This window comes from Podarcis pityusensis, assembly GCF_964106645.2.
Source record: "Podarcis pityusensis genome assembly, chromosome: 7".
Classification (NCBI taxonomy): Eukaryota; Metazoa; Chordata; class Lepidosauria; order Squamata; family Lacertidae; genus Podarcis; species Podarcis pityusensis.
This window is the reverse complement of record NC_138031.1, coordinates 45,180,118-45,202,258: the sequence shown is the minus strand read 5'-3', so window position 1 is coordinate 45,202,258 and position 22,141 is coordinate 45,180,118. Positions and strand designations below refer to the sequence as shown.

At 41.2% G+C, this 22,141-nt stretch overlaps 1 protein-coding gene across 10 annotated transcripts in view; it reads right to left on the bottom strand.

The window, feature by feature from the left end:
• ZNF521 (zinc finger protein 521) overlaps window positions 1-22,141 on the bottom strand; it is a 285,724-nt gene that overhangs the window by 156,515 nt on the left and 107,068 nt on the right. For all 10 annotated transcript variants that reach the window (XM_081014396.1, XM_081014397.1, XM_081014399.1 and 7 more), the window contains one exon: window positions 5,079-8,434. In XM_081014396.1, coding sequence (XP_080870522.1) covers window positions 5,079-7,994 — 2,916 coding nt within the window. In that variant the 5' untranslated portion in view covers window positions 7,995-8,434. The remainder of the gene's footprint in view (window positions 1-5,078; window positions 8,435-22,141) is intronic.

Sequence of the window (22,141 nt, the reverse complement as noted above, 5' to 3'; positions counted from 1 at the left end):
CTTGAGCCCTTGAAACCGACTCCTAGACAACTCTGTCTGGCTCCTAAGTTTTGCAAAAAATTTTTAATTTTTTTTGGCACTCCTGGCTATAACAAATGTAGAATGCTGATGTTCACTGTGATATTTTGTACCTGTGATATTCATTCACTATCCCCCCCAACAGCTGTTATGCTAATAATAATAAAAGTCCAACAAGCAATGCTATAAGACAATGAGATAGCATTCAAGCGACCAACCACTTTTTCTACCCACAATCAGCAACAGCTGTGTCCAATAAAAGTAACAGTTTGCAAGTGCTCACTGGAGAATACTCCTTCAACACTTATGCCTATCGCAAATTTTGTAAACGCTCTCAGGATTCTGAGGCAACATGTAGGGCTCTTTAAAATTTTATAAATCTGCATCACCTTAAAAAACCCTACTGACATCAAGCGTCTCCATTTCACCTCTGAAAACAATGTGATTTATTTTGATATATAAGCCTGGCTTTTGTCCCCACTGCCACCTTTAAGGATCCCCCTCTAGTTCACTCTCAGCATCTGAATGGAAAATTAGCTCTGGAAGCAGTGATAAATATCATTCTTTAAATAAGAAGAGCAACAAGGAAGGTAGGTAAGTACTTTTGCCCCCATAGGATTACAACTGGCTTTTGTGCTGTTCAAACAAAGAGCAGAGTTATAGGCAGCAGTGGCCCACATTGTGTGACGTTTCCCTGCTGCTTTGCCCCTCCTCCTCTCTTACTAAACAGCAGCAAAATATAGCGCTGGGAAGCTGGAAAAGCAATGCATCCCCACTGGTGCCTACTGGTCACAGGACCAGAACTAAAGGGGAAACTGCTGCATTTCTTGATTTAATTTTTTTTTAAGTTAATTTAATTATTTGCAAGCCACGTTTTAGCATGAACACATGAAGGCCATTTTGGTCCTCCTCCAGTCCTGCTGCTGCGAGCTAAGCCATGGTTTGTGGCTCAGTATGTTGTCTGCATACAGGCTAGTAGTTATCTTACTTCAAACCACGAATTGCAACCAAGGTTTGTTCTCAGTTTGCAGCTCATAGTTTGTCTGGAGGGGAGAAACCTTGAGCCTGGGTTCAGATGACATGCTAAGTCAAACCATGGCTTAGGTTACAGCAGCACAACAGTACCAGAACAGCAAACTGGCCTTGATCTCCTCTCCGGGAGCCCAGATGCTCACAAACTTGTGCTATGACAGAGTTTGATGTAGCACTGCACACAATCTGAGCTTAAAAAACCTAAGAGTGACAATGGCCTGGGTCAGGTGACATGCTAAGCCAAACCTTAGTTTAGTGAGGCTGTGCAAGTGTTCAAGCTCCCAGAGAGGATCTTGCAGCAGCTTTCCTCCCCACTGGTACTTTCCGATGATGTGCTAAGCCAAGCCAAGCCAAGCCAAGGTTTGGATATGTGTATCATCCTAACCAGGACTGGTGGTTAAGCACTCCTATCATTGATAGCAAGCTGTAGCCAAGAGCCATAGGAGCCAATAAAGGAGACATAGCTCCCCCAATAAAATATTTGAGGGCCCCGCCCCAAGTTAATGGGCACTGCCATTCAAATGGTGTGTGTGTTGTTGTGTTGTATGATTGATTATGTGAGGCGTGGCTTACCAGCCCTCCCTATTTTATTCAAGTTGGCACCCCTGCAAGAGCAAATCTTTGCATGATCTTGCGGAGCTAAGGTTTGGCTTAATGTATCACACAAACCAGCTCAGTGTTTTAAATGTAAGATATATTTAGACCAGAAGCAGGTTTTTTTAATCATTCAAAAGTTGTATAAAGTACGTGTTAATTGAATCCCATGCTGTCCCTTTTTAGAACTGTATCACTTCTGTTTCAGCTAGCAATCATCACTGGTCCTGAGCTTCTCAGGCAGGCCCCTTTTATGCATGATGAGCAAAGTGAAGACAGAGGTGCTTTTTATTATGTCTGTTTTTATAAGACTTTATAACAATCCCACAGTAAGGGTTATCCAATTACCGAGGCTGGATCTAGACACGTCAACAAAGCGTTTCAGTTAAACTTTGTATGAGAAATCGGGTTGGCAAAAATGGAACTCCACAGCACCATCTGGTGCCACAGTGTTGGAATTCATAAACAACGCATATAAAGCACTATTTCTTTAACAATGTAGCTGAGTCCCAAGTTGCCCTCAACAGATACCTTGCCAGTCTCCTTTCAGAAACAATGCCCCAACTGCTGGAGGTGGTGATTCCAATATTTCAACTAATTTATTCCGAAAGTATTTAGGAGCTATCTTTGCTCCTCCACCTGTGCCCTTTCTCTCCCTGCTTGTTTTCCTTTATGGTGGCCCTTTAGAATCCTTGGAAGATGTCTCTCAGGTCCCTAAACGCTCTAGACTATCCATACAAGCCTACTTCAGTGTGTCCCTCGAAGTCCTGCATTTTGAATCTCACCATTTTCCCCCTTCACTTTTTTTGAGACCTTGCTCCACTTATGTGTGTTTCAAGTTGTGATGGCCCGAAGGTGGACACGATATTCCAGCTGAGCCCTAATCAGGGCCAAGTAGAGCAATACCATGAAATCCCATGATCTGAATAAAGTGTTTCTGTTCATGCAGTCCCAAGTGTGATTATTAGGCCCTTTGCCTAACACTTACATATGCAAAAGATTAGCTAAGTAAAAGCTGGAACAAACTGAAAATATCCTTCCACTCTCCAAGAAGAAAATGTGAAATCATCATCACTAAGTATCTTCCCTCTTCCCTGTAATCTATAGGCTCTTAAAACTGCCAACTGCCATTTCTGGTCAGCTTCTGGCAACTTCAAGGTTCTCAAAATTCACTAATTCTTTATACACTTTGTTGTGTTTTTAGTGGGTCTGGGGAAAGCAAAGACTTTTCTAAACCTTAGAATATATTGTCTATTGGAGGCCAATTGGAGAAAGGATATTAAAGCTAACACAGCACAAATAAGCATATCATATATTATTGTTTCTATGCTTATCAATTTTTGTGATGGAACCAGAGGGAGACATTAGTTTTCTATTGCTTTCATTTGGAGAGAGAGACTACTGATATTCAATAAACTTGTTATGGGTCTTGCTACAGTATTTGCTTATCCCAGCAGGTGTTAACGCAAATATGGATGAGTGGCAGCGGCAGAAATATCAAGTATATGGGCATATCCCCATGCCCAACTTATCAGCGATATGAAGAAAGAGGTTACATGTTTCACACATTTAGCCACTTCCAATCCAACAACCATTCAAAAGCAATCCGTTTCATGTTTAATTTGCAGGTTCCTTTGAAATGCTGCAAATCTAATGCCCACGCCTAAGGCCATAGAGGAAAGATAATGCTTTTTATTTGTCTGACATTTCCTGCGATGGTTGCCAATATTTTACTGGCCCTATTGCTGTGCCTTTAACAACAACTTGATGTTCAGGCAGTAGAAGGTAAATAATTTTATTTATGTATTTCAGAGCTTTTATGCCCTGCCAAATCATACACTTATCTCATAAACTTATGCTGTTTTCTAAAGATCAGGGTGCTGTGAAGTGCTCTTTTTTCTGATCCGTTGGCATCCTGCAAGTGCTATGGCATGGGCTGTTCACAATGCTGCCGAACATAGGTTCCTTTCTCTTTGGCAATCAAGGAGGACGGAGAGTATAAAAGGGAATAGTTTCCCCACTTTTCTAATGAGCATCTATGCAGACTTGCAGTAGAAAAATTAAAAGAATGTAATCCAGTGTAATACCTAATCCAGTGGCCAGTCAGATACATATGAGATGCAGGTAAAGGTAAGCCGTTGAATGGTCCTTTACCTTTACCTTACCTTACCTTACATATGAGATGCTCCCAAGCATGACACAAGCACAGTCCCATTCTCCTAGTAATTCAGAGGCATCTCAATTCATGCTCAGGTCTTTGAGAACACCTAATTAATCTGTATCAAGGATCAACAGATTATAAGGGGCTCTGGAAATAAGGTTTGGACGAGCAGAAATAAAGCTACCCTTTTCCTTAATGAAAATCAAATGACGTAGACTAAGCATAGACACTGGGTGGTTGCGACACATTTGGACTACCACAACTTCCTCCCCGGCTATACTTAGTTTCTCCATAGTCGCGATCTCTCAGGCTCTCAGACGAATAGGTATGCATGGGTGCGGTAGAGGATAGGGGAACAAGACTTAAAGTGCCTGGATGTAGGCCATGGGCAATATGTTTCCTTCCCCTTGTGTAAACAAAATGGAAACTAAAGCAAGTCAAGGGATAAATAATGTACATTTAAGTGTGCTTGGGAATGCTCCCTTTGGCAATTTTAATTCGTGTTAGTGATTATGATAATAGAACAAGGCCATAGCATTTACTGCAAATTAATTAATCTGGAATAAGAGTGTGATCTTGTTAATGCCCCATGGGACACTCACATTTGTACAATTTTATGTTACAGATTATTCTGCAAGAAATGTTAATCATCTGATGCCTGGCTTGATATTCTGTCAAACATGCACACACAGAAATAAAAATTAAATTGCAATGAAAAGACTAATTTGCCCTTTAGCAAATGTAGGTGTTACACTGTGGCGTTTCTTTTTAATCAAAGTAGAGCAAGACAGGGGAAAATTAATGTCAACAACATAATTTACAAAAATAGCCCTCCTGCTCTGTTGCTCACAAATATTTTCAAAAACAGCGCTCTGCATGCCAACGCTTTGGCTTGATGTAGTTTACTTTTGTGTCATTAACACTCTGTGCCGTAAGCATAACTCAGAACTAGGGATTCCAACTCGAAATGAACCTCAGCTAAGATTCCAGCTCTCAGTTGTGCTGGCATGAAGATTATTCTCTTCAGTGATAAAGAAGACAATATCCTAGGGAGACTGGAATTAGTCCTACTCTGCATCATTCAAGCCAAAACACAAGGCTTATCAAGAAGCAAGTAATTGCTAGCTAGCTAATGGCTATGGGAGATACACCACACATTCCGGCTAAGCATATCCTGGCAAATAACTAGAAAAATAAAAAATAAAAAATGATACTATGCATTTTTTAAAAAAAAATCAAAGGTCTGTTTTTAAGCAAAGAGAGAGAGAATTACCTCTTCAGATTGAGACGGACTGATTCTGGGCATTGGTGATACCTGTGGTGTTTTCAGATGCGTACTATTGCTGTCCGGAATGAGCTCTCTATGGACTGACTGGATGTGGTTTTGAAGTTCACTTTCTGATTCAAATTTAACATTGCAACTTGAACAGCGAGTCTTCAACCCTCCTGCTTTGCTTTTGTTCTCTGCGGAACTCAAGTTCTCATTCTGGCCCATGCCTTGCCTATTACTGCTGGAAGGGATGTTGACACTTGGACTGCCACTTTTGCTGAGATTAACGCAGGCGGCACACAGACCATATGGCAGGCCATTGATGTCAAGTTTCACCAAGTCCTGTTTTGAACGGAATTCCTTCAGGCAAGAAGCACATTTGTACAGTTTCTGGAGATGCTGCACTCGCCCTGTGGCCTGCACTGCTGAAGTGCTGCTCGTCTTCTGCATGTGAAATGTCCCATGGATCTTCAGCTCCAAAGTGGAAGTCACTGTTTGCATACATACCACACAACGGAATCCCGTCAAGGAGTTTCGCAAATCAGGGTGCATCTGACAATGCTCCAAAAATTCTTCCTCGCTCTGAAGAGGCATTTTGCAAATTCTGCAATTCCCTGTATCTAGGCTCTTACTATGTGTGACTTTATGTTCTGTAAGAGTCAGAAGAGACGGAAATCGCTCGCCGCATATTGGGCACATATAGTGTTTCACTGGACCCAAATGTGTCTGCATGTGTTCACGGAGTCCGTTTTCTGAAAAGAATGTCCGAGAGCACACATTGCACTTGTAGTTCCCTTTAATCAGTTCTGCCTTTTTCTTAATTATGGCACTTTCCCCGGGTCGGATGTTGTGATCTCGCAGCTGGTGATTTTGCAGGAGAGACTCCATTGTATAGGCCGCCCCGCAAATATCACATCCGTACATTGGCTCAGATGTATCGACGTCTTCTTCACTGCCATCATGGCTATTGTGTGACTCCTGGCTATTTGTCAGCAAGGTCTGTAGCTCTACTTCTTCTTTCTGAACTGGCTCAGATGCTCCATTGGTTCCACAATTAGGGGTTTTTGTTTCAAAGACGCAGTGCTTTTCCCTCAAGTGTTTCTCCAGCAGTATGATGGCATGAAATGCTTTGCTGCAAAACTTGCAGTTGTACTTTTTGCTGTGTGTTGTGATGTGGCACTGCAGCTCCACCTCAGTACCAAAGGACTCGCCACAAAAGATACACTTGTGCACTTTCCCTTGGTTCTCGAGATGGTTGTGTTTGACATGGAGCTGCAAGTCCGTCTCGTTGCGGAAATCCCAGTTGCAGGAGGTGCACCTGTACACCTTCTTTTCGTTGCTGTGCTTCACGGCCAGGTGAAGCTGAATGGAGACCTTTGAATCAAACACCTCTTGGCACAAAGTGCAGCGGAAAAACACGAAGGTATGCATATCGAGCAAGTGCTTCTGCAAGTCATCCACTGAAGTAAACTGTTTGTCACAACTTTCACAGATGTAGTAAGTGGAGGTTATCATGAAGTGGATGGTCACGTGCTTCAGCAGGGACTCTTGGTTTGGAAACTCCTTGTTGCACTGAGGACAAGTCAGTTTGGGTAGGACAGTGTCAAGGTGTGTTTTTAAGTGAGTCTGGAAACCATCCAAGGAAGTGTACTTAGCACCACACTGATTGCAAATGTATTCTCCAGTAGGGCGTGGAGGGGCACCACCAACAGCTTGCATCATCTTTAAAGAAGCCTGCTCTATAGTCACTGGAGATAAGGGGCTCATGGCTCTAGATTTCTTTCCATTATGAATGTAGTTTAGCGCTAACGGAATGTTCTTGTGATTTTCCTTTATATGTTTATTCAGTTTAAGAACACTATTAAATATTGGGGAATTTGTACAATAAGAACAAGAATATACTTCCACAACCGGGTCCTTGGGGGTTCCCAGCACAGGAGAACCAAAACGGGAGCTACTGAGATCACAATGGACTTGTCTAATATGCTCTTCCAAAGAAGAATCAGTAAGAAATCCCATGTAACAATGGGGACAAAAGAACGCATTACTGTCCTTAGCAGCTGGATTTGCAAATCCGTGATTACATCTAATGTGTTCCTGAAGAGTGTTGAGGTCATTGAAAACTTCCGAGCAGAAGTTGCACTGGTAGATCATAGCAGGCATGGTCGAAACAATCAGCGCAGGATCTGGGCCTTCGTGTATTTGTTTAAGATGCTCGTTCAGATTGTAAAGCGAAGGTAATACTTCTAAACAATACTGGCAAATATGGGCCTGTTCGGGTTTATCTAAATGCATAGTTTTCAGGTGTATCTGGAGCACTGCAAGGCTCGAAAACAATTGCTTGCTGCAGTATATGCAACTGTAGGTAACCTTGGCTTGCTTGCTTGAAGGCCCCGTGATATCTGTCACCTGTTGGGCTGCCCGTTTTCTTCCACGGCCTTTTGTTATGGGGGGAGCTGTTTCAACCATAGTTGAACTGTCCACTGAGAGGTTTGAATCTGGTGTAGTGCTAGACACTGAGGTGTAGCCAACAGTCACTAAAGAGGGGCTGTTGCTGTGGTTGCATGATTCGGGCTGCTGGTGGCTATCCATGTGGCTATACAGCTCTTCGACACTATGGAAGTTCTCTGAGCAAATACTGCACATGTGTTTCTTTTCCGCTCCATTGTGAGCCTGCTCCATGTGGTTTACAAGGGAACTTTCCTCTACAAAGAGTTCATGGCAGTAAACGCACTGAAGAGCAGCTCTGTCTTCATTCGGGGAACACTCTGGGTGGCATTCTGCTATGTGCTTCTGAAGGTCTTCGGGAAAATCAAAACCTTCTTCACACTGACTGCACTTCTGAGTGTCCTTCATTTTCCAGTCCTCCATCCGGGAGGCAGACTGAGATCCATCTTTGTTCCTCTCGTGGACTTGCATGTGACCGTGAAGCGAACTAGAGGAGAGGAACCCGCGCCGGCAAATGGCACACTTATATGGCTTGTTAGAGGTATGAGTCTTTAGGTGGATTTTAAGGTGATCGCTTCTCGAAAACGCTGCATCGCACTCGCTGCAGTGGTATTTCTTATCTCCCGTGTGGAGCTTGATGTGGCGATCTCTGCTCCGCTTGTGTTTGAAAAGGCGGCTGCAATACGTGCACTTGAAAGGGAGCTTGTCGCTGTGACTTTGCTCGTGGTGCTTCAAATAGCTGAGGCGGCTAAACGACTTGTCGCAAAATTGGCAGGGGTAGGGCAGTCCAGGGACACCTTCTTCTTCGCCAAAATCACAGCCATCTCCATGGCTTGGGGAAGTCTGGTCTTTGCTTGAAGGTGAAGAAGCTGGCCATGAGCAGGAAGGGTCATCCTCAATGTCTACTCCATCTGGAAAAAGGGAGGTAAGAAAAGCAAACGGTTAAGGGCTTCCTCTTCAGACGGTACTTGTCGTGAATTTGATCAGAAATGTATTGAAACACACATGCAATTGTACAACATCGACAGGCTGCCTTCTGCACCCGCACCCATCTTCTATAATATACTAATTCAAATCGGATGGTAAACTAGGAAAAGCCATGAAATCGGTCTGTTCCCGCATTATCCTTTTATTGCTTTTATCATTTGTAGTTGCTTGATGCGTATTAGACATTGACATCTTTATTAAAATGCAGATTTTAATATACTTAATGTGTCTTTTGTATCCACCATAAAATGATTTCTATACTACGGGAACAACTGGAAGTGCCAAACAGGGAAAAAGTATTGGAAAATTATTTCAAAATTAAGAATCACCCGCATGCCTAATATTTAATAAAAACAGAGTAATTCAAATTTCTCACTTTTGTATTAAACAGGGTCCTGAAAAGGACATAGTTTAATGGATTATTAGGAATTTTGGTGCTCAGCTACCAGAGTTAAAGAAGAAAGCATAAAACACAATGAAAAAAATATCTTCAGAAACACGCTGTTGGGAGCTGGTGACACCCGCTACTACTTTGCTGCAGTTTCCCACTTGAACTCAGATAATTTAGCAGCTACTAACCAGCACCGAAATAAATACATGGCTAATAACACGTGAGTTTGATTAGGTTTATATTGAGTCAGCCAGGGTTAAGGGAAAGGAGTGAACTTCACAAAAGCTAGATTCGAACCGTGTATTATCTTCTTCTAAAGTTCAAGAGGTTGCCCACCATTTCTTCCTCTTTGCAAAAAAAACTTTACTGGCGGAACTTCCTTAGTAAAACAGAGCCCAAACATTTAGGTGATCATAGACAAAGCAACTTGCAAAAAAACTGGAAACAGGAACAAATGACAAATTATTATGGTAAAAGCTGAAAGATTTATGAGTAACAATGAAAAGACAAACAAGAACATATGCCAAGTAGTAACCAAAACGACTTAGCTATTATACTACTTCATTTCTGGGTTTTAGGCTGAAACCTATAGAAACCAATGTGTCAATTTCTTTTTTAGATGGAGAATGTCTACAAATCACTTATGACAGAAAATATTCCAAGAAGAAGTGTTTCACTGCTAGAATAAAAAATTAGTTAACTCAAAATACTTGTATCGTTATACATTAACATAATTTTATGCTGATTTTAGTTCCATTTATATACAACCGTTTATTCTGACAAATGATTTGTTGCTAGTTATTTAGAACTCAAACTAGCACAAAGTTCTCTTGCTCACATCCACTGAAGTGAATGAGAGCTATGCAAGAAACTACCCATTAATCTCAAAAGTGCATATTCTTAACGAAACCATTCATTTTAGTTTAAAACACTGATCCAGCAAACAAAACACCTGACACTTGAAGTATTAAACAAAAACTTTATTTATTTATATTATAGGTAATAATATTTCTTGCAATACCAAGTCAATTAGAATAATAACATTTAAAAAAAACAAAAACCCTGAATAATAATCCTTGGAGAAATCATATATTAAATGTGTGCTGATAAATAAATAAATTCACAACTCCTTAATACCTACAGCCTCTAAAAGGCAAATTATTTATCATACAACACAAAAGCCACAATTGGCTTACAGAAAAACACTCCAAGTCTGCTTTCTTTAAAGTAACAAGATTTCACTGGATTGTGAACTTTATGCTTATCCACAGGAAACAGAAGAGGATTTGTCCTTTTCCTGCATTTCGAAACCGATAACAACACCATCTCACTATCAATGCCAGACAGCAACCATCTAACTCTGAGAAAACAACCAATACCATTTCTGGATCCTTGCCCATTCCAACAATGCTTTTAAGTGCAAGCTGAACAGTGGACAGGTTGTGTCCTCTTCTTTATTACTCAGAGGCTGTCCACAGGCTATGCCCGATTCCTGTCAGGATCTTCAAACTGCTCCATGATCCAAAAGGATTAAAAATTAAATGGGCTACCACACAAGGAGCATCTTGCGGATAAGGCAGCCTACCAATATGGAAAGAAGCATAGAAGTCAGATTTGACTTCAGCTGTCCCGTGTTCTGTCTTCTAGACAAAATATTTTATAGTAAGTAGGCTACATTCATTAGGGCAATACCTTCTCTATATCACTGCGCAAGTCCCATTGGAATTAGTGGGTTCGTGATAAAATAAACCTCACCAGTCTTTTCCTCTTAGGTCAAATGCTTATTTCCTTATTTTCATATAGCATCATCAATGTGCATGATGCTTCACAGAATGCAAAGGGACAAATGTTAGTTGCTTCCTTTACACAAACTTAGGCTTGATCACACACTTAGGGCAGGATTCTCCTCCTCCCCCCCCCCCCCGCATGCCCTTTGCACCCACTAAAATGGACTTGGGAGAATCCCCAGAACAACAAGAAAACAACAGAAAAGATGGGGGGGGGTCGTTTCATCTGGCAAGTTGCAATGCTTGTAATAGCACAATGTTGAACTCCATTCTTCGTTGTGGCAGTACATGAGGTCTAGGGATGTTGTGCCAAAGACTCCATGCAAAACATAGGTTTTAAGGAGTGATTTGAAGGATGTGAAGTTGTGTTCCGTGAGGTGTTTTCAAGCACAAAGGGCAGCAAGGTAGATAAAGCAGATATGTTTGAGGGAGACAGTGCAGGATGCCAGAGCTAGAGAAGGGAAAGGCACAGAAAGCAATGTATGAGAAGAAATGATCTTAGACAGGGGTCAGCAAACTTTTTAAGCGGGGTGGGGGTGGGGGTGGGGTCCACTGTCCCTCAGACCTTGTGGGGAGCCAGACTATAATTTGAATTAAAAAGGAACAAATTTCTATGCCCCACAAATAACCCAGAGATGTATTTTAAATAAAAGCACACATTCTACTCATGTAAAAACACCAGGCGGGCCCCACAAATAACCCAGAGATGCATTTTAAACAAAAGGACACATTCTACTCATATAAAAACATGCTGATTTCTGGACCGTCCGTGGGCCTTAGTTTAGAAGGCGATTGGGCCGGATCCGGCCCCCAGGCCTTAGTTTGCCTACCCACGATCATAGAGGTGGGAGAGGCCATGGAGAGCTTTAAACAAAATGTCAAAGAGGAACATCACATTACACAAATTACAAATGTAACTTTACCAATATAACTTCTACGTTATCTCATAATTTCACCTGACAAATCCTAATATACACATGTTAACATGTGCAAATGTGTCTAAACATAATGCATAACACACACACACACACACACACACACACTACACAGACCCCCCTTGACAGAATTTTGGACCTCAGGAAAGTCCCTCATTACACCCCTTTGTCTCTCCTTTATCCCACATCACCCTCACCCCTTGGCAGTTCTTTTCCTTTGGGTTCCTTTAGGGGAAAGGGCTGTCTTGAAATATTTCCTGCCTGCTGGATTACAGCTCCTCAGGGCATGATCTGAGGCGAAGGACCAGCTTCCCCTCCCCTCCTGAAGTGCTCAGCCAGGAAGGGAGGGAGGGGGGAAACCTCCAGGCATATGGCTTGGCTCCCTGAAGAATCAAGTCCTGAGCATTCTTTCCATGTCCCCAGCCCTTCCAAGAACACTCCACCCACCAAAGCACTCTTTTTCTCAAGTCTACTGTCCTTAAAGGGGCACAAGAAAACCGTTTCAAGGAAAATGATTCATGTTCTGTGAGGAGCACCGATCAACATCAAGCAGCTGGAGCTTCAAATGCAACTGCTTCATTTCGTTGAAACTTTAAGGGATATTCTGGTATTTGTTTTAAACACCAAAAGCATGATTTTTTTTAACCAGCCCATTCTTTATAAAATTGAATTTATGAGTAATGCAATTTTGATAAAATTTAAATATTTTATTTTCCAAAGAAAATAATGAATAAATACATACATCATTCATCATTATAAAGTATCAGCTAAATACATTTGTCCCTGTGCTTTTTTGTTCCAAACAATTATATATACCTGCTCTGTTTCTGACTTCCTTGGTTTCTAACATACAGGACAATTATGCAGATTTTAGTACACTAAAAGGGGGGAAACATGAAAAATCAATAACAACAAAACTCACAGCAGCCAACATATCTAGAGGGGCTTAAATGTCTGAAGAAACTGAAAAGTTTTAACTGCCCTCCTAAACACAGGCAGTGAAGAAGCCAAGCAGATCTCCTGGAAGATGGAATTCCAGAGGCAAGGGAGCTACCACAGAAAAGGCCTTTTCATGCATTGTCATAGAATCATAGAACTGTAGAGTTGGAAGGGATCCTAAGAGTCATCTAGCCCAATCTCCAAGGAAGGAGAGTCCACCACCTTGCGAGTCTAGTCCACTGTTGAACAGCTGTTACTGTCAGAAAGTTCTTCCTGATGTTTAGTCAGAATCTTCTTTCTTGTACCTTGAAGCCATTGGTTCAGTCCTACGCTCTGGAGAAAGAGAAAACAAGCTTGCTCCATCTTCCATGTGACGGGCTAAACTAAGAGCATTTAGCCATAACCTTTACCCCTGGTGATAACTCCAGAGGGTGCCACTGAGGCTCTTAGCTTGTCAACTATTTTTTACTATCTGGACTTCTCTCCTTCCTAGGCACCCTCCCCTGCAGCCCTGAGACTCCCATTGACCCCCAAAGCCAAAACAGGGAGCTCAGCCAATTCCAGGAGGGAAACACCAGAGCAGCCCTTTGAAAAGAGCAAAGCACACCCGGCAGAGAAGGTGGGCCAAGAAGCAGCTTTCAGGTTTGCAAGTTGTTATGGAGAGAACTGTGTGTGTATGTGTGTCCCATTTTTTATTGGTGCAGCTGGTTCTTCTTACCTGAGTGTAGAACCTTACATATGTCCCTATTGAAATTTGTTTTGTTACTTTTGGTCCAGTTCTCCAATCCGTTACAGTCATCTTGAATCCCAATGTTATCTTCTGCAGCATTAGCTACCCCTCTGAGTTTGGTGTCATCTGCAGATTTGATTAGAATCCCCTCAGTTCCTTCACCCAAGTCATTTAAGACATTGAACAATGCTGGGCCCAGAATAGGACACTGCAGCACCCCATTGACCATTAATGAGGAACCATTAATGGGTATTCTTTGGGTTCGGTCAGTCAATCACCCACAAATCCATCTAACTACTGTAATTCAGTCCATATTTTACCAGTTTCTCCACAAGAATATCAAGGGAGAATTTGTTAAAAGCCTTCCTGAAATAAAGATATACTATGTCCACATCATTCCCCTGATCCACCAAGCTTGTAGCTCTCTATATAAAAAAATGGATTTGTCAAGCATGACCTGCTTTTGTGAAACCCATGCTGGGTCTTAGCAACCACAGCATCCTTTTCTAAGTACTCTGACTGGCTAATTAATTATGTTTTAGGACCTTATACATTCCTGAAGGAACAGCAAGAAGGTTCTCTGTGGAAGATGTCAGTTCTCCTGCAGGATTATATGGAGAAAGGTGTGTTTGGTGCTTTATAAGTCAAAACCAGCACTTCCAAGTTGTACTCATAAACAAATAGGCAGCAGAATATTATTCTCCATGACCTTCCAAAATTTAGCACAAAGAAGGTTTGCAGCTATTACCACATATGATCATAGTTCTCAATATATATGTTATTAATAGCAAATTTCCAAAATATGTATTTAATGTTGTGAGAGAGATAGCAAGTTCTTTGGTACAAGAAATGGGCTTTGCAATCACTTGTGATCCCAACTTTTCATGAACTTAGTATTAAATGATACGTCCTACAAAGACATGATATATTCTTATATAAATACATGGTGAGTGTTTAGAACACTGCATGACTGCTGAGACTCTATTGTATTAAAATCACTTTCTTTTTGGAGCTAGTGCCTGATCACTTTACCTATTACTGTTACAGTTACTTTACTTATAACTGTTCTCCTCAAACTTATTTTGCTTATATTTTGGTATACTTTCCTTTCCTTTAAAAAACTATCTCCCCTTGCTTCCTTCTAAGGTTCTTTCAACTGTAACATGAGACACCCCCCCACCCCAAAAAAAAGATTAATGAACTTCAGAAGCAGTACTGACTTATTCTTATGAATCAGGCCCAAAATGATTCAGTGGAATAATAACCCCTAGTGTTAAAAGGATATCTCATTTAAAACAATATTAAGACTGCAGAGAGCTAATTATTGCAACTCCATTTTAAAAGTGAAATTCTACATTTTCTACACTGTAAAGGGATCTCTTGCTGCATTGATACCTGGTAAGATTTCCCATTTGGTATGAACAGAAATTAACAAGAATTTCCTAGGGAGGATTGGAGGGGTGGGCACACAGAGGAAGGAAGTTGCACATACAAATTGGGTGAAACAGATTGGGAGATATCCACACAGAGGATCAGCTCTGTACCAAGTAATGGCTGCTTAGAGTTCCACAGAAGGGGATAGAAGCAGACCAGGGAGCCTCATGTCACCATTGTGCAATTACACGGAATGTAAGGGAACTCTTTGCTGTACATTAGCAAAGCCAAAACACTGGCAAAGCAAGATGTACTGACTCTAGAAAGGATATGGAACTAGCAATCATAAAACACATGGGAAATTTGCAGTAGCAGCCATGTTTACTCTAAAATATGGGAGGAAACAGGCAACAGCCTTTTGGAAGCTAGCTGAACAGTGCTGCCGCTATCAAGGTAGGGAATAAGTTCTTCCTATAAGGTCCATTGCATTCATATGCCTTGTTTGTGGATTAAAGATGACCTGCATCACAATCCTTTCATTCCATGCATTTTGAGGACTGACCAATATGTTGTGATGAGTTCCATGTTTCTTTTCAAAATCTTTCTTTTTCTGCTTTACAAAATGAAGCTTGCTTGTGGCCTTTAAGTGGTCCCTACAGACATTTTGTTTTGTATTCCACCAAGTTTCTTATTGATTTGATTGCTGCCTCTCCCCAATACAAATTTGTCCATTTAAAACAATTGTTTTGTTTAACTTTTAAAGTTGTAAATCACCTTGTGAGGAAATGAAATAAATAATAAACAAAGGGGGACCTGGGCAACTACTTTTACACCTCTTTTCCACAGAAAATCACCCACCCATCAAAAGAAAAGAAGGGGAGAAGTTGCTTTTACAAATACCAGCATCCTCTCAGTAACTGTGGTAAAAGCAGCTGAGGGTAGAAGATTTTCAGCCTGGGAACCTTGTGAGTGGTTTAAGAAGCTGCATAAAAATACAGTATTGACTGATGCTGAGTAGATAGATAGATAGATAGATAGATAGATAGATAGATAGATAGATGTAAAAAGAATAAGACACTGCAATATAATGTATAGTTCATGCCTTACAAAATTGAGTAGTAGAATACTGTGAACTCCATGGTAATGCAGAAACAGACAAATATACATAAAGGACATGCTGAAGGAGGCCAATGGTACTCATATTAACCTATACTTTTATACATAACGTTTGTTTTCAAACTACTTTGATCCAAAGTCCATTTACGGACGCACATATTAAATTTGTCTCGGGAAGCAGTGGGGGTTTTACAGACTATATCCTGAAGCGTTCCCCAGAGTATTTCATGACTTGGGGAGTGAGGGAGATAAAGTACATTTTCTAAATCAACGATTGTGTGTGAGTGTGTACACATGTGCATATTTCCCTTTAAATCCTACCAGTCGCTAAGTGCTACTTACTGTAAATGCCTTTTTTGTGTTACTGCAAGGATTCTGTGTTTCAATGTGATGCACTTAACATGTCCATGTTAATTTTTAATTTTGGGAACCAGGCACTTCACACCAGCTGACTTCTAAAGCGAGGCCTAGCTTGTGCAATTGAAGAGAGAGAAAAAGATGCTAGAAATCAGCTGCATGGGCTATGAAGTCTATTTACACATGCAGATTTGAATGGATCGTTAGTGCATCGAGGGGAGCTCCCCCCACCCCACAGTAGCTCTTACTTGCTGAGTTTCACCATTTCCATAAAGCACATTAAAACAAGTGTGTGAACACTCTGAGATGAAAGTACCAAACACTCCTGAGATTTCCAGTGGAAAGTAGAGCTGCCTGACTTTTCTCCAAGCAGACAGGAATGCCCATGATTCAGCAGCCTGAGTAAATAAAAGAGGTCCTTATTTCCTAATTTTTCTGGCTGGCCACACTGCAGCACTCTCTGTGCCGCTGCCAACGGGAATGCAAAGCTGGAACTACACCCAGCAGCTGAAGGACTGTCTTTGTTAGCTAGCCAGGCCTTCCTGGCCATCTTCTGGCAACAAAACTACCATATCCTGCAAGAAAGATCTCCGTCTCGGGCTCGAGAGCACTCTAGTCTGCCTAATAGGACCAAACAACAGATTTTTGCCCTGTCTGTGTTGGAGGAGGACAGCTGGAAACTCAGTTAGTGGCAAAGTAACACCTGTTCAGTCATATTTATGGGGAAAGTGCTCTGCTAACAGAAAAGTGAAGTAATACCAGAAGGAGTTATTCCACAGGGGTGGGATGAAGGAGGCATCAAAGCACAAAGCACCTCTGTGGTGCAAGCAGCCAGCCACTCATGTGCCAACCTCAATAGTTGTGAAGTCTTGAAAGTGATCTTATCCCCCAGTGCCGCTCACTGAATTAACAGAGCTGCTTCTGAACAACGTGGCCAGGCATCAGAAAGGGGCATGACTTACACACATTTGGGCTCAACTGTTTTGCAAGCAGAAAAGTAGGAGCTCTGTTCTCCCTTTTCTATGTATTTGCCTTTATTTTGGCTGACATCACCAAAGCTCTTAACAGGCTTGTGATCCAAATCAACAGGGGCTTGAGTGCTTTTGAAAACACCACTCTATAATCAGCTCAAAGCAAAACAATTTTAAAAATGGTAAAGAACATGGAAATGGCTCTAGGCCCCTGTTAAAATTAGTTGAATCTCCTAACAAAATCAGCTGCATGAACATTATGATGCAATTAGCTGGTCAATTGGGGCAAGACATCGCTTTTTTACAGGATGTTCTCAGCTAGATCCAATTACACATAGGTCCCGCTCACTATGCAAAAATTCGCTTATCCGAATGTAAATAATTAGGCCGAAACATCACTATATACCCCACAGATTCAGATATCTGAACAGACAGAGGTGGCCCACTTCATTACTTGTTCCTTACTGCCTTTTCAGGCAGAAACCATGTAGGGAGGGAGGGGACGAGATCAGACAAATCAGGGAGCAGGAGATCTCAGAAATTCAGTTTCTCCTTTGTATCTTTTTTGCTGGATGGCTGCAGTCATTTCAGCAAGCTACCATGGTGTTGTGTGTGTGTGTGTTTTGGGGTGGAGGGACTGGACAAATCCCAGATTAGAAATGCTTCCATAGGAAGCAATGGAAATCATGGCCTCATTATGTGAACGATCGCCTAACAAACAATTTGTAGGGAATGCATTGTGATGTAATGTAATGTAATGTAAGTGAGACCTGTATGCAACCATAAAGCAAGCTTTCTCTCCAAAGGAGGCATCAGTACTTTCCTAGAATAATTAAAATAGCCTTCCTGACTCAAAGGAGCTCTTGGATGTGCCAGGATTAGACTATCAGGAATCCACCATCAACCTATCAGACTTAGTTCCGGCACCTCTCCTGAGAGTTCCAGCAGATCTTCTCTGTGTCCATAATTATCCTGGTGTTGAGGGCAGGCTGAGTGTTTTCTGGGTGGAGGAATTTGGATGGATTGGGAGTTGATGCTTTGATGCTCTTCCGAAAGAAGCTCTTTCAGGGAGGTGCGTGTTTCTGGTTGCTCCCTAAAAGCAGCTCAACAACTTAGGGTTGTCCGTCAAAAAAAGTTGGGATTTCCTGCACCTCTTTTTCTAGAAAAAATAAGCACTGGTTACACTGACATTCATATGGTTGTGCCTCAGGTTGCTTTTGGATGGATGGTCATGTAAGGGGCAGTTGTTCAAGCCTCAAGTTCATGCAATTGTCTCTCAGCACAATGATCCCTTCTTATCCTACCCCATTCTGCCAAACATAAAGGACACATTTGTTTTGTGAAGAAGGGAAACAGGCAACCTTCCATCCTCACAGCTCCAGCTGGGCCTAGTTTCCTCTCAGTGCTTTGGATATTGTAAAGTTGCCAAATATATAAAAAAATGGGACTTTCATTTTCATCATTTAGGGATGTTCATTAATAAAAATTCAGTTCTGTTTAGTAAAATAAGCAAGTCTCTAATGGATTTTTCAAAAGATGGAATATCCCATCATTTCCCACTGTTGTGATCCCAAAGCAGGTCGTAACAATCTAAAATTAAATAAGACTACGACAGAACACAATATAAAGCAGCAGCCAACAAGTTGTCAAAGCCTATCTCAACAAAATACAGCGAAAGCAGATTGACTCTGGACCAACAGTTGTGTAAGGTATACAAGGAGATAAAAAGGTAAAGGTACCCCTGACCGTTAGGTCCAGTCATGGACGAATCTGGGGTTGCGGTACTCAACTTGCTTTATTGGCCGAGAGAGCCGGCGTACAGCTTCCAGGTCATGCGGCCAGCATGACTAAGCCGCTTCTGGCAAACCAGAGCAGCGCATGGAAACACCGTTTACCTTCCCACCGGAGCAGTACCTATTTATCTACTTGCACTTTGGCGTGCTTTCAAACTGCTAGGTTGGCAAGAGCTGTGACTGAACAACGGGAGCTCACTCCGTCGCGGGGATTCGAACAGCCGACCTTCTGATCGGCAAGCCCTAGGCTCAGTGGTTTATACCACAGCGCCACCCACGTCCCTGTATACAAAGGAGGTACTGATACACAAAAAGATGCTAAACACCGCACACACAATGATGCTGCACTAGGGTGGAAATTTGCCTTTAGCCTAGTGTCTCATGCATATATTGTTATGGACACTGTAGGCTGTGAAATATACATAAGACTGATGAAATCAAAACACTACCCCAGGACAAAAGCATTCGCTTATTGCTACAGCTGGATGTGGAGATATAACAGAGCACCAAAGGAGGCATGTGATCTCCCACAACAAAATTGGTAGGCTGGTATCCACTTGCTTTCAGCAGCTTAAGCCTTATCAGCCATAAGCCTCCGACATGGTTTCATGACCATAGCAACAGTAGTTGAGAGATTGCCATTCCTGTCATAGACAGCTTCACCTGCCTCAAGTTGCTGACCAGTGAGGAGGAAAGGCCTCTCCGCAATTCACGATGCTACTACCAAGTGGTCAGCCTGGCCAGTTACGTATATGTGCAACTACTGTGCATGGAGCCACTTGAAGAACCTAAGAATCCATATGTAAAGCAAAACAGTCACCTCTTGAGTCCCACTTTTGTGTCGTAAGGCCACAGAAACACGTTGATTTCTCCTAAAATTAGGAGTCACCAAGCAGCCTACAGCTGCTGGATTAGTACATGATCAAAGAGAAAATATGGCACATCAGAGGGCTAGACACCTCCCAGTTGCAGGCCTTGCTGATATATTTTTGCTACCTGGGCTAGTTATCTGTAACGACAGACCTGTCCTTGGGCCCATAACTGTCCTTGGGCCCAGGGGGCTCAGGATGATGTATGTGGAAGTACAACCTAGTAAGGTTCCTTAACAGAGACAGGATTTACAACAATGGTTACTTTCGAAGAAAACACTGTACAGAAAAAGAATTGACAAAGCAATATATTCCAGCAGAGGGACGAAAGCAAACACACCAGTATATCCCTAGACTTATTTACATATTTACATGTACACAAGCATAAAAGCAGGCATACTGTGCATGGAGCCGGACACACTTTTGGCATACATTCCAATGCAAATTTAAATGATATTAAATAGGAAAGGAACAAATATGACCCAGGTAAGTCAGTTGACCAGACAGATAGTAGCTAGCTCCTGTCAAACAGTTTTGTGTGTTTCTTTTGCACCAGAGTTACTACATATCATATAGCTTGTAATAGTTTGTTTCAGATTTCGAGGCAGGATATACCTTTTATTATTACCAAAGTGCAACTAATTGTCTAGAAAGCTACCCTGAATATACAAGAAGGCATGTCAGGGAAATGTGATGGTCTGACCAAATTAAAAAGACTTCAGGTAGTATTGAGATAAAATATTGTGCACTTGCTGGGCATAAGGCCATGCTAATAAATATAATACTTGGCTATGATTTTCTCAGCACATCACATAATTTAAACTTGCTTAACATCTGTGATATTCAGATAATACACAATATGTGTATCAATCGTACAGCACACATTTCAGCCTTTTCGCACAACTATCAATTCTTATAGTTTACTTAGCAACCATTGTGTCCCCACAATTTTATGTTGTTCCAGAAGGTGTGTGATGTCCATGCAGGAAATATATTTATACTTTTTTTAAAAAAAATGTGGGCACCATAATAAGTTACCAAGCCTCAAGCCATTTTCAATAGAGCATCATACATTATTACACAATTTCCTCCATTTGCTCTCAACAGAAATATAAACAGTTTTGGAAAAGCTACAACTTTAATAATACAACCACCACATTTTTTTCACATCAGTGGCCCCACATTAAACTCACTCATTTGTCTCATAACTTATTTAACTGCTTGAAAACTAATACTCTGTAATGGGCATTCAAAAGAGAAATGTGAACTTTAAAAATTATTTATAATTTACAGATGTTTTTAAAATGTATCAATATTTCAAAACTACTCTGGGAGGACCAATTAAATGCATTAACAGTTGGGTTACTTGGGGAGAAAGTTAAAGGAGTTCTGCATTAACAATAGCATCTGGTGGCTTTTTCTGTTTTAGACACTGTGACAAGAAAGGAAAGAGATTCCAGACTGACAACATAAAACCTTCTAATATCTGAAATATTTCTTTCATTCTTAGGTCATAAGTTATTTTCCTAAGTAGCTTTTTCTAGCGGAAAGTTCTATTATCAAATAAGATATTCTGCCTGTAAGATATTCTTCCTATAAAAGAGACAATAAATGTTTTCTTCTTTATTATAAGTTCAAACAAAAGAACAATTTCAATGTCCATCTCTTCCACCTATGTTCTCTGTTTATTCAGCATATTAAGATAGAAAGATGATTAAAATGTATAGATTTCACAGTCACCATCCATTTTGATCGAGTATATCCTTCAAATTAACTTTCTTTCGATTTATAATAGAACACTGAGACACTTAATCTCAGAGTCCTGGGTTCAAGCCATTTTTGCCCATGTTGGGCAAAAAGATTCCAGCATTGCAAGGGGTTGGACTAGATGACCCTCATGGTCCCTTCCAACTCTACAATTCTATGGTTCTAGGTTCATGGGTTGATGGATTAGGTATGCACCTCATTCGAGATATCTGAAGGAATGCCCACATGCTTTAAGAACTTCTGGGGATACCATTCTTATACCATCCCCGAGTAAAGAAGATTGTTCCATTACCCAGGATAATATTTTGGTAGTGGCACCCAGCTTTGGAATGCCAAATACTAGTGGTGCTGACTCTGTTTAATTTTAAGTGCTAGTTGAAAAACCTGTATCTTCATCCTGGTCTTTGGTAAGAAAGGGTCATGAGGTGACATCAGCAGCACTCAAATAATGCAGAAACAGTCTGGGGCATTATAAGCTGAATTTTTTAAAAAAATATGTTTTGTTTCTACTGTAACCTGCTCGGGATCACAGTACAATGAAGGCTGGTGTATAAATCCAATCATGGATTGGATTTAATTGTTTAACTGTATTCCAGTTTTTA